Consider the following 12887-nt stretch of genomic DNA (forward strand, 5'->3'; position numbering starts at 1 on the left):
TCACCTTTGTAAAGGGCTTTTTCATGATCATCCTCTTTGTGTAGTTCTAAGTTTTCAGTGACATCAACCTTATTATCGTCATCACTGGAAGATTCACATTCACCAGGTGGGTTTTCAGAATCAGAAAGCTGCTCAAACGATTCCCTTATCTCCTCATGTGATAGTCCTCTTCTCCATAACGTTTTCAGTTTATAGAGCAGACAGCTGTTATGAAATAATGCACCACAATAAACATATGGTTATCACAAGGAGGACCTTTGAATAGTGAAAGAACAGTAGCAGGAGTCAACAGTGGCAAATGGTGTAACAGACCCTGCATACACAGACATCTGGATGTTGAAAAATTGCTTCTGATCGCACTGTCTGTGATGCCCGTGCGGAAGGAAACATACACCAACACTTTAACACAAAGCCATGTGTAAATTTTTATAATTTTTTTCCAAAATTATTAGTAATTTGACAAATTAGGGAATTTCATAAAATTTCATTGAAATAAAATATATGGTTACTAATAGAGACAATATTAAACATCACAGACAGCCCTCTGAGGCCTCATAGTAGGTAAAGGGTTAAAGATATTGGTCTGTAATTTTGTGGGTCCAGTCTTCTACCCTTGTTTTATACAGGAGTCACCTGTGCTTTTTTTTTTTTGCCAATGGCTTGGGACTTAAGCATAAAATTGTAAAAATGTATACAAAATAGATAAAAACTGATGTTTATTGTTGCAAATTACATATTGAGCTAGTTGGCCTTAATGCAGAATCACTGTCATATAATGAGGTTGGTAGTTTGGACTTGGATCCAAGGGTAATCTAACATTTCAGGTCAAATAGACAATTCTTCATGCATGAGGTGGAGAGATCCTTAACCGAGCTTAATATATATTCATGTTGTTCTGTAACTATGTTCTTTCAATTTGTTGTAAGAGTGTTATAAGTGACACAAGTGTCTCAGGATGTTATAACTGACATGCATGTCATTGATATAGAGATTAATAATGTTGGTAGATTTAGGTTTCTGCTGTCATGTATACAATTTTCCTGTTCTAGATGTAGATACACATGCAATTTTTTGGTGTCCTCATTACCAGATGCCACTGACTGCTGGGTTGTACACATGAGTACTGGTTTGGCTAATAAATGTTTAAAGTGTGCACATGGTGTTTAGAAATTGTCCTTTAAGAAATGCCAAGAATGTTAAAACTTTTTTCTAATAGCGAAGGATGGTGGCATGTACTCAAATTGTTAGTCAGAGTTTGCATATTATCATTGTTATTTGTTATTATTTTCATCATATCAGCTAAAGGTGTATATGACAGCTTCAAGGACTGTGACTTCAAATTAACAGCTACATAATAATTATGTTTACCAGTTCTGCACAGAAATGAAGAGAGCATGTCTGATACAGTCAGTATGGAGACAGTTTTACCATTTTAGCCACAGCACTAAGAGGAAAGTGCCACTAACCCACACTCGTAAACATCATTACTTTTGTTTCTGGGGCTCCCTGTTCTCAAAAAGTGGAAAACGAATCTCCACTTTGTTCATTTGAATACATTTAATAGCCCACAGTTTTTTTAAGTGAAAAATTACGTTTCATCCTGTAATTTATATTATTAAATACACTACCCAACAAAAAAGATGAAGCACCCGGAAGATAAGGTCCAGTGCCAATGTAACTAAGTGTACTAAGTACTATCCGTTAGTTGATATTTAAATGATTAGAAGTGCAATTCTCTGTAATAGGTAGAATGGCTACCAGAGTGCATTAGTGTTGTATGTGTTTAGTAGGGAATGTAAGAGGTGTGAACAGCATGAGATGTGGGATGATCACTGTGAAGGACACTCAGATGCCACGTAATTGTGTGAGACAACATTAACAGCACCTGATAGAGACTGAAAAGGGTCCTCCATTGTGGGTCTCCATTTGACCAGCTGGTTGAATCATGCAGTATCCAGATTTGTGGTGAATTTGGATGTGACAGTGGCACCGTGTTGGACTATCTCGTGTGTAAGCTGCTGTTAATATCACACCACAAATTACTTGTATTCGGAGTGGTGCATGACTGGGAAACATGGAATTTTGATTAAGGTGTCAAATTGTGTTCAGCAATGATTTGCAGTTGTGCACTACCTTAGATAACCATTGTCAGTGAGAATGGTGGCAACCTGGTGAAGAGGTAACATTCTTCCAATGTTTTGGATAAGCACAATGTTTCATGGTGTGGAACACCATTGGGTATGACTTCAGGTTGTGGCTGGTTGTGACTATGGGATCACTGATGGCACAACAGTATGTTACAGACCTACATCCTCACCTGTTATCTTTGATGCAATGGTATCATAGTGCCATGTTTCAATAGGACAGTGTTCATTCACACATACCATGTCTCTCTATGAACTGTCTGCATGATGATGAAGTACTCCAGTGGCCAGCAAGATACCCGATCTTCCCCAGTATAAAATCTGTGGCACCAGCTCAGCCTCAGATTGGTCCCAGTGCAAGTGTCTGGGATATTGAGGGCCAGTTACAACAGGTGTAGGCCAGCTTGCCTCACTAGAGGAAACATTGGCTTTACTATACCCTTCCTAACTAAATTGGAGCATGAATCCAGGCCACAGGGGGTGCAATACCATATTGGTAAGTGAGCTCGTGCTGCTAAGTCTATCTAAATTTGACTGGATATTGTAATCATTGAAATAACACCACATACTCTCTCAACCCATGTAGTTTCATTTCCTCCTCTCCTTCTGGATACTTGACATGTTTTGTTGGGCAGTGTGAATGCGGAAAGGGTGTGTAAGTGCCTGAATACAAATCCAAAGGTTCATGGTTAAATAGTTAACTGGTCTTCTGATTGTTTTATGTCATTCATCTCTTATTTCATCTCTGGTGAATGCAGTTAACCTGCATTTCTCGTGTATCTAAACTGCCTGATAGTCGACAGTGATCATAGACATGTCAATTGCTGAATCTGTATGGTGTTTTTTATGTCATACATATGTGGTACACGCATCACCAGAATTAGAGGTCATGTCTTTTGAAAAATAATGCCTATGGGCTGCAACTGTTGTAAGCCTTTAGGTAGAGTTACAAGGTGTCAGATGAGCGATTATGATTGTGTAAAGACAGTTAGTTGATTTGTGATGAATTAGTCTTGCCAACATTTCAAGTGCAGTGAGAGTAGCAAAAAAGCCTGGTCTTTTGACAGAAGGAACCTATTGTAGTAGTAGTAGTAGTAGTAAGTTTCCAAATGTGTGCATTTGTGTGTGTATGTTTTAGAAGGTGTACAAGAAGCAGAGGTGATCCACAAATATTCCAAGTACTCCAATGAACAAGCTTGAGCCCAAAATTGCTACTTTTCACTCACCCATGTTTTTTTGTAGAATTATTTGACAATGACTGCGAAATGTTGGACAGTGTTCTGAGATGCCCACTTGATCCCATCTGCCCATACTGTCAGATTCCAGAGATATACTGAAAATTGTTACTCGAAGAAATGGCACTGAACCAGGGCTACAGTCCCAGATGAATATTCATGTATGACTAACCATATTCCTTTGTGGTAATAATGACAAACATTTTACCATTTACAAAAGTAAAATGGAATGAAAATTGTGGTGAATTTGGGGTCATTATGTGAGCAAATATTGTGCACAGAGCACAAATTCTGTTGCATATCTTCAATTACAGGCAAATGGTTTCATGTTTATTAGAATTCTTATTGTGTTGTGAGCCCTGAATTATTTATCTTGGGCAATAATATACATCCTAATGAATTTCCCGCATTGCTGAGATACTGGAGAGTGAGGCTATCCTGTGAATGAGCTAGCTTGCAAATTTGTTGAATTAGGGCCCAGTAGATGTTCTTTAATAAGTCATGCTTGCAAAATACTAACATGAATTCTGTATAGAAGCATAGAAAAATTGGTAGAAGTCAACCTTGGGGAAAGTCAGTTTTGGTTCCAGAGAAATGGAGGAACACACTAGGCAACACTGACCCTATGACTTATCTTAGAAGAAAGAAGGTTTAGACAATGTTGACTGGAGTACTTTTCTTGAAATTCCGAAGGTAGCAGGAGTAAAATACAGGGATTGAAAGGCTATTTACAACTTATATAGAAACCAGACTACAGTTATAAGGGTCGAGAGGGCATGAAAGGGAAGCAGTGGTTTAGAAGGGAGTAAGACAGGGTTGTAGCCTATTGCTGATGTTATTTAATCTGTACATTGAGCAGGCAGTAAAGTAAACAAGGGAAAAATTTGGAATGGGAATTAAAGTTCAGGGAGAAGAAATAAAAACTTTGAGGTTTGCCTATCACATTGTAATGCTATCAGAGGCAGCAATGTGCTTACAAGAGCAGTTGAACGGAATGGACTTTTTCTGGAAAGGAGGATGTAAGATGAACATTAACAAAAGGATACTGGACTGTAGTTGAATTAAAGAAATGCTTATGGAATTAGATTAGGAAATGAGACATTGAAAGTAGTAGATGAGTGTTGCTATTTGGGCAGCCAAAGAACTGATGTTAGCCAAAGTACAGAGGATATAAAATGAAGACTGGCAATAGAAGTAAAAGGATTTCTGAAATAGAGACATTGGCTAACACTGAATATAAATTTAAATGTTACAAATACTTTTCTGATGGTACTTGTCTGAAATGAAGTGAAACATGGGCAGTAAACAGTTTTTGCAAGAAGAGAACAGAAGCTTTTGAAATGTGATGCTACAGATGAGTGCTGAAGATTAGATGGGTAGGTCATGTAACCAATGAGGAGGTACTGAACAAAACAGAAGAAAAGAAATTTGTGGCACAATCTGACTATAAGAAAGGATTGACTTACAGCGCAAATTCTGAGACATCAAGGGATCACCAGTTTAGTACTGGGGGAAGTGTGGCGGGTACAAATTGTAGAGGGAGACCAAGAGATGAATACAGTAAGCAGATTCAGAGGGATGTAAGTTGTGAAAGTTATTTGGAGATGAAGACGCTTGCACAGGATTGAGTTGCATGGAGAGATGCAGCAAACCAGTCTAAGGACTGAAGAAAACAACAACAACAACAACAGATCTAACACCCACTCATCCTTCCAGACACAAAAATCGTGCTCAGATGGTCTCATAGCAAGATGGTTTGTAGTACTTATCACTTGAATTTTCAGGATTTGTCACTTAAGAACAGAAGCACTGCAATTCAACTAGTCTTGTTATTCCTATTAATACTTTGTCATACAACTCCACATCATATGCCACTAAACAACTGCTTAAAAGCAGAGCAGCTTTCCTATGAATATTTACAAGGAGCATGCTACAGAAACTGATTCTTACATTAAACCGAGAGCATTTTGGGCCAAGACAACACTCCGTGAAAGCTGACCTAAGAGAGCTTGAATGGAAGTGACACTGGCATGCAGTAGCATTTCCCATTCATATGCTCCTGCATTGTTGACACAGCTAGTTACTTCCTGCATTGTTGCACAAATGAATCTGGTCTCCTGTGCTATAATAAGATTGTGGAGATTAAGATACATATCTTATTTTGAGTGATTAAGGTACATATCTTATTTTGAGTATGCATGGCATGTCCTGGACATATATGTTACAAAGAGAAATTACAATTCGTGTTGAGAGAGCAGTTGGGCTGTGTACATACAAAACTTGTGAACAGCCTCAAATGATATTCCAAACGTCTGGATATTCTGCATGGCTGTTTGTGATCTACATACTCCTTGACATGTCAGTATGCATGGAATAATTACAGTACTTGCAACTAAATACTGCTCAGAGTATAGCTTTGTAATTTTCATTGTTCTGTGGCCATCCAAGTTAGGGTACTCATGCCGTATTATGTGAGTATATGGCAAGTTCATATTCTGTATAGATGTCCTGTATTGATGTTAACAAAAACTAACATTCAATATATGGTCATTCTTTGTCATCTTAAAGTTAGTGCAGCTGATTGTGTTTAATGCCATTGTAAGAGTGGTTGCATGAGTAAATGAAGGCACAGAGGCTGGTCAAAATGTGTAAACTGCTTGTTGAAAGTAAAATTTCGATTGAGTTGTGGTCATGACAGTGATGTCTGTCTGAATAGTAGTTTTATATTAAGTTACAATTTTCACATTGCAAAAAAGAGTTTGAGCTGAACATACAACGATCCTCTCTTCTGTTATTTTTTGAACAAATTGGCCCTTCCTTTGGCACTGGTGTTCAATTTATTTTGATATTTTTGTCATTGTAAACGCTTTCAGTTCTGTCATTTGTATTAATAAATTTTAATCAAATCTATTATTTGTATTAGGTATTTTCGTGTTGTGCCAGCACCAGTATTTTTGCAACACTTTGCATCAGACAGAAGACACATGAAACGTTTGGATGGTGCTTGGTTGAAGGCTCCACCTGACTATCCCCCTATCACAACTCCTTGTAAGTTATTTTCTAACAGCAAAAATTTTGTAAAGTAAAAGTATTGGTTGTTATAATGAAGATAAAAATGTGAACAGTTATTTTGTATTGTCATATTACATTCTATCTTCCAGCTTGTTCTCACAATCTTGAAGAATTTATTAATATGGATCCAACAAAGGGTCATGGAGAAGTCATGAATCTTACACAACTTGTTCGCAAGTTCTATCAACAGACATAGGTATGGTTTCCGTACATCATTGTAATTAAGTTTTATACTAATTTTTCTACAAGAAAACCACTGGAATTTACTGTTTACTCTCTGATATTCTATTAAATGATGTTGAAGTGTGAAACCTGTAATAGTTGCATTTTAAATTGTTACAGTTTTGAGTGTGTTGATTAACTTAAGGGAAGTTTGCTTGTTGGCACTGAAAACTATTTGCTGATGATAAAAGTGTGCTTGAGCATAATATGTGATATTCTGTTTGTGAATGCTTCCTATATATCAAATGCTCATTGCACAGTGGTATGGCATGGATAATTTGTCACAAGTTGCTGTAAAATGCAGATAATATTTTGTGAATTTGTTGCCTGTTAAATACGCTGTTGAAACTAAAGTTTCCTACAGTTTCTGTTAGTATATGTCCATTACCGTGTTTTTACCCCATACCCACATCCTGCCTCATTTACCAAGGCAGTTGTGAACCTATTAATTTCTTTACAAAATTTAAGCGCTATTTATATCAGCTTCAGTAGAAGTTTTTGAAAATTTTCATAAAAGACATTTATAATCATAACAAGAAGTTCTGATAAATATTTGTAAGGGTTATAATGTAATAATTTGTTAAATTTGAATATGGTAGTATTGAAGTGAGAAGTTATACAGATGAATAACAGTTGCTGCATTTGTTTGCAGCTGTCCTAGATCATAATTCATCTGCAAAAATTTTTTATAGAGAAATCCTAGATATTTCCTTTACCTGTATAATTTCTTGGTTACTTCTACATGACTAGTAGTCAAATCAAATAGGAAGGAAGATCTTTGTTGAGTCTCTCTGTCTGTGTGTGTGTGTGTGTGTGTGTGTGTGTGTGTGTGTGTGTGTGTGTGTGTGTGTGTGTTCATTTTTGTCCCTCTCTCACCCTCCTTCCTGTGCTTGGGTGATCTGCAGTTTCACACTAAATTTTATAAGTTGAAAGTTTGTTCAGAAAATTTGTGTATCTTCAGTGGGTAAATATTTCATATTGACTCTGCATATATATTTCTGTTACTGATCTTGTGTATCCTTAAGGTTTACTATCCTTAGTACTTCTCAAAAATGTAACAATTGATTTGTTTTTAAGTGTGATGTGCTAAGATGCACTGTGTGTGGTGTGAAATGGAAGTAGGAGCTGATTCTTGTCTTCTTTCTTCCCTTGCAGACTTATGCTACAACCTCCAGATTTGTAATAAATTCTGAAAGATGATTTCTTGCATGTAATTCCAAGTCACATATGTATCAGAAATCACTGCGAAATACTGTAAATTTTAAGCTTGTACCAGGTGCATATAGTTGATTATTACAACTCTAACCTGTCCATTTACAAAGGTAATGAGGACATATCGATAAGTGCCCAGAATCAAACTCAAAACAGTTTTTATCAGAATTTTGTTGTTGCAGTAAAAAATCTTTTGTCCATAAATAGCTTTGTCCATCATAACCACAACCACATCATATAACTGAAAAATACGAGAGGCAGCAGTTGGTGTTTTGTAGTTGTACATAGTCTATAGATTTTGTTATGAACAAGTGTTAGTGTATCTGTAATGTAAATTTATAGTGAGCTTCTCTTTCTATCTTTATTTATAATTTTGAGTGTTACTAGCATTTAATATTTTTCTCTTCATCTAATATATTTACTAACAAATTTTGTGAAGTTGTACTGAAAGGAGAAGGTATAGCTTTCAAAGAATAAGTAAAGGTTGCTACAAAACTGTGTATTATGTTTTGGTGTTATGTTTCAGCAGTTTTGAGGTGAGATTGACTTTACTTACTCTGCTTTGTGGTTGTCATTCAGAGTAAACTTAGATATTTTGTGATCATTAGTCATTTTGTAGTTCCTATGTAAAAGTGTAATTGCAAATAACCTTTTATTGTCCTTGGTAACATTGCATCAATTAGAGAAGTAAGCTCCAATTTGTGGTAGACAAACCTTATCTAATCTTGCGATGTATTAATTCCATGGAAACATCTTAATTGCTAAAAACATTATTTATGACACATTTCGGGTAGTCATCATCAGACAAAATATGCTTAAGAAAGCTCATACAAGTGATCAGTACAAGAAAAACATACAATCTCTGTGCAATTGCCATTTGACGTATTTGCAAAAGATGTTGTGTCTCCATATAACATCTTTTGCAAATACGCCTAACAGCAATTGTACACGAGATTGTACAATTTTCGTGTATTGCTCAGTTGCTTGAACTTTCCTAAACATATGTTATCTGATGATGATTACTCGACCACTTAATAAATAAAGTTTTTAGCGATCAAGACATTTTCATGGAATTAATACACATCAAGTCCAGATGGTTGCATATCTTACAAATTGAAGACCTTACCTACTCTTTGGAAAATTGGAATGTGGGAAGATGGTAAAATGATTCGTGAAGTGTGACAAAATTCTTTTGGCTGCAAAAGGTGGTTTGCTATATCTCTTGAAATTTTTCTGTAACTAACTTTTGTATTAATTTTTAGGGTTTTACATATACTTGATGTGTTAGTTAACAGTTCTGATAAAGAATGGCAGTGATCCACGTAAAATACCTTTAACTAGTAATTGGTCGCTTTCTTCTGGCGTTATAGAGAAGTTGCTGTAAATATTGTAATTTTCTTTCACTAACTAACCTTTCCTCTAATTTTCTGATTTTTAACTTCCAGTTGATACGTTAGTTAAAACATAATGGCATAGTATAGGGGAAGTGAGTCATTAGTCCATTTTGTTGATAAACAGATGGCAAGAGGTTCAGTGAGTAATAACATTACACCATTTTGTTGAAGGACAAATGGCATGTAATACTCCATTAGGCACTAAATGCCTTTTGGACTTGTAGGGTAGTTTGCTATATGTATGTTACTCTTCTTTCACTAACCAATCTTTCTTCTAATTTTATGATTTTTCTTTTTTAGTTGATATGTTAACTAACAGATAATGATATAGTACAGGGGAAGTGAGTCATAAGCCCATCTTGTTGCTCAATAGATGGCAAAAGGAGTAAAGAGCAATAATATTACATCATTTTGTTGATGGAGAAATGCCATGTAATATCCCTTTAGGCAATAAATGCCTCCTGGTCTTATAGGGTAGTGTGGCTGTATGTGTTGTATTTGTCTTTCACTTTTCCGCCTTTCGCTTTTATTTAATATCTTAGTAGACACATTCTGACAAAGTATAAGGAAAGTGAGCTGTAAGACCAAATTTTGTGATATCCCTGCTTATATGTGTAACAAACTTATTTGTTTGGTGATATGTTTCGCAGTTACTATGTATTAAGATTTCCCTTTAATATTGCGCTGTTTAATGTTGCTGCCCTGCACTGATGGTAACCATTAGAAACTTATTTTAATTTTCTAGTTTCACAATAATTTTTATCATTGTGATCTGTGGTTACTTGTCCATAAGCAGTTTTCTTAAAGACTACTCATTAGTTGTTTTGTCAATGTCAAATGGCAATCCCTGAAAGTTGTTTCCTTCTTCAAAATTAACCAATCGAAGGACTGCATAAAAGTATTGAATTACAGTGCAGTTAAATGCCAGACATTTCAGTATAAATGTGTTATTGTATTGAAACATGCAGCAGTGGAAATGAATGTTTACGTTAACAGCAGTTATGAAAGTCCTTCTATGCAGGATAGCTGTGTGTTGGAATTAAAAGAGAAAAAGAGAGTGGAGCTGTAGGACCTGGTTGGTGTTGTGGTTATGGTGGTGGCCTGGGATAAATGACCTGCTGTTATGAAAGAGATTACCTATTTCTCTGCTACCTCCCTTCTTCTTCTTCTTCTTCTTCTCTCTCTCTCTCTCTCTCTCTCTCTCTCATTTTTTTTTTCTTTTTTAAATACCTACTGTACTTCTGATTTGTTGAGATTTATTGAGATTTATTCAAAGGTAATTTTAGTTTCTTCTTGTGTTTACGTTGCACATGACATTGTGTGAAATAAATTGACAATATTTGTAGTCTAGTTTAATGTGTTGTTCTTTAATTGTTAAATTATTTTTAATGTTATCAATGTTTATGAAAGAAGCAGTAAAATTACATTAGTCTAACAGTCTTTTATTTTCGGTAAAAAGGTGGAAAAGGAAAAGGTAATCTGTATAGGAGTTTCATTTTTAAGTGTTTTGAGTTTGATCAGTGGTATTGAGGACATTGTAATTCTCCTAAGGAACGCGTACTTTTTCTAAAAAAGAAAATAAAACATTACCCCACTTAGCTTGCTTATCAATAAAATCATACTTTCCACCTTATATTGGTGTGCTTTTTTGTGATCAGTCTTTTTTTTAACTAAGACACATTTTTGTGATTTGTACAAAACTTCTTAAAACTTATATACAGTATTTTGAAATTACATTTTATACAAAGTTTTAAACATCTTACTATAAAAATATGTAATCCATACAGTTTTTGAAACCTCAGAATTTGTTATTGTTTAATAATGGTTTCAATATTTTTTCCATGTATAAGTAAATGTAAGGATCAATAAACTAAAATTATAAGGGATTGCACTATCCTTATAGCACTTTCTGACATACCATGCTTACTTTGTGGTTCCTCTATGTGTGGTTAGTTAAGAATATGTTGTAAATATCCCACTATTGCTTTCAGAAGATAGACCTTGAAGAAACTTAATATGATACACTTGTATACTGATTGGTGTTTGGAACACAATTTGTTTAATACATATGTTCATAAATTGTTGTCTGCAGTAAAATTGACTGTTGTATCTTGAAGTAAAATACATATATACTACATATTCTGAACCACACGAATATTGCTCTGAAGTTGCCGGCAGCTACATTCATTTTGCAAATGCCAAATGCTAATTTTTGCAATTAGCAAAGAAATAAACACATCCAACAGGTTACCTTGATAGACAATAAAATTCAGAATAAGACAGTAGCTGTCATAAATATTGACTAGTTGAATGGGCAGAAAATAAAGTTTTAATCATGAAAGTTTGAACAGTAAAAAGAAATATGTTGTGCTTAATTCGATTGTCTTCCTGTTGAAGATAGCTTGCTCAAATGTTCAGGCCTGACAGCGATGGCCATGTTCTTAGTAATAAGTTACATGCAAAGTTTGGCATATATGTATGTAGCTTATTGCAAGGCATTGCTTTTCAAAACATCACTTTTAGACAATATTAGAAAAATAAGTATCCACGGTAATGTAGTTGAAATAAATGGCACACTCCAAAGAACAAGTTGAAGTACCATGTTCCTTATTTGTGCCTATATTCAACGCGATGCCTCTACCATATAGTGAGTGGTTATTTTCACTCATTCTCTTCTTCATATTTTACTCAACCTTTTCTAATATTGTATCATTCATTGTAACTTCTGTGTGTAATTGAATTAAACAGTTCACGTAATTTGTCACTTAATGCCTATATACTGTGTAAAGAACAGTGCATGTATATTAAACTTCACTGCTGTTTCACACTTAATTAGTAGTATGATTCATACAATAATTACAGTTGATACATGAGATTTTTAAAAGGCTTGAAAAATAATTTGAATACCTCAGGTGAAGGAAAGGCCATAACAAACAGAAATAGTGACAAAAAAAAGTATCTAAGAAACCTCTACCTTGAGTGTTACATTCTCAGTTCCAAACTTGCATCTGCTAAGTGAACTGTGATTTGTTTGTTCATTCTTTTTTGAAATGATATGTCAAGATCATGTTATCGAAGGCCAGTGTAAATTCAGTTTTTTTTCCCCCCGAACTCTGAAATCCCACATTATGCAATCATAAGAACACGTAATATACTAGAATTATTGTGAAGATAATTTCCCAGCATTATTTCCAGAAAATGACAACATGTGCCTAAATGACTGATGTAACAAATGGACTTGCATTTTCTGTAAATCTTACTTAGTAACCTACTACATTTTTATAAATCTTTCTTACCAAATTTTTTATGAGAAAGGACAAAGTAGATATCATTCCTCAAAATGCCCCCTGCACTTATCTAACGGAAGGAAGATTAAGGAAAGATCACAGAACCTACCCTGCAGCTTCCCAGTTGAACAAAAAGATAAGCATATTGGACAATAGGTGATGGAGTGTTGAAGGAGACTGATGTGACTGTGGTGCATTGGTGCATACATAGACTCAAGGCGTTAGAAATGTTGTGTGTCAGTAATAATAATAATAATAATGGAACAACAAGGAAACCACGTACAATGTTCTTCAAATTAATAATGACTGCTAAAGTAACTG

General features: G+C 35.1%; 1 protein-coding gene across 1 annotated transcript in view; it reads left to right on the top strand.

The window, feature by feature from the left end:
* Nucleotides 1-12649, top strand: part of LOC124721657 (protein N-terminal glutamine amidohydrolase) — an 87177-nt gene extending 74528 nt beyond the window's left edge. The window contains exons 4-6 of the mRNA XM_047246726.1: nt 6303-6427; nt 6541-6647; nt 7829-12649. Coding sequence (XP_047102682.1) covers nt 6303-6427; nt 6541-6647 — 232 coding nt within the window. The 3' untranslated portion in view covers nt 7829-12649. The remainder of the gene's footprint in view (nt 1-6302; nt 6428-6540; nt 6648-7828) is intronic.
* Nucleotides 12650-12887: the final 238 nt, after the last annotated feature.

Source organism: Schistocerca piceifrons, chromosome X (genome assembly GCF_021461385.2).
Source record: "Schistocerca piceifrons isolate TAMUIC-IGC-003096 chromosome X, iqSchPice1.1, whole genome shotgun sequence".
Lineage (NCBI taxonomy): Eukaryota > Metazoa > Arthropoda > Insecta > Orthoptera > Acrididae > Schistocerca > Schistocerca piceifrons.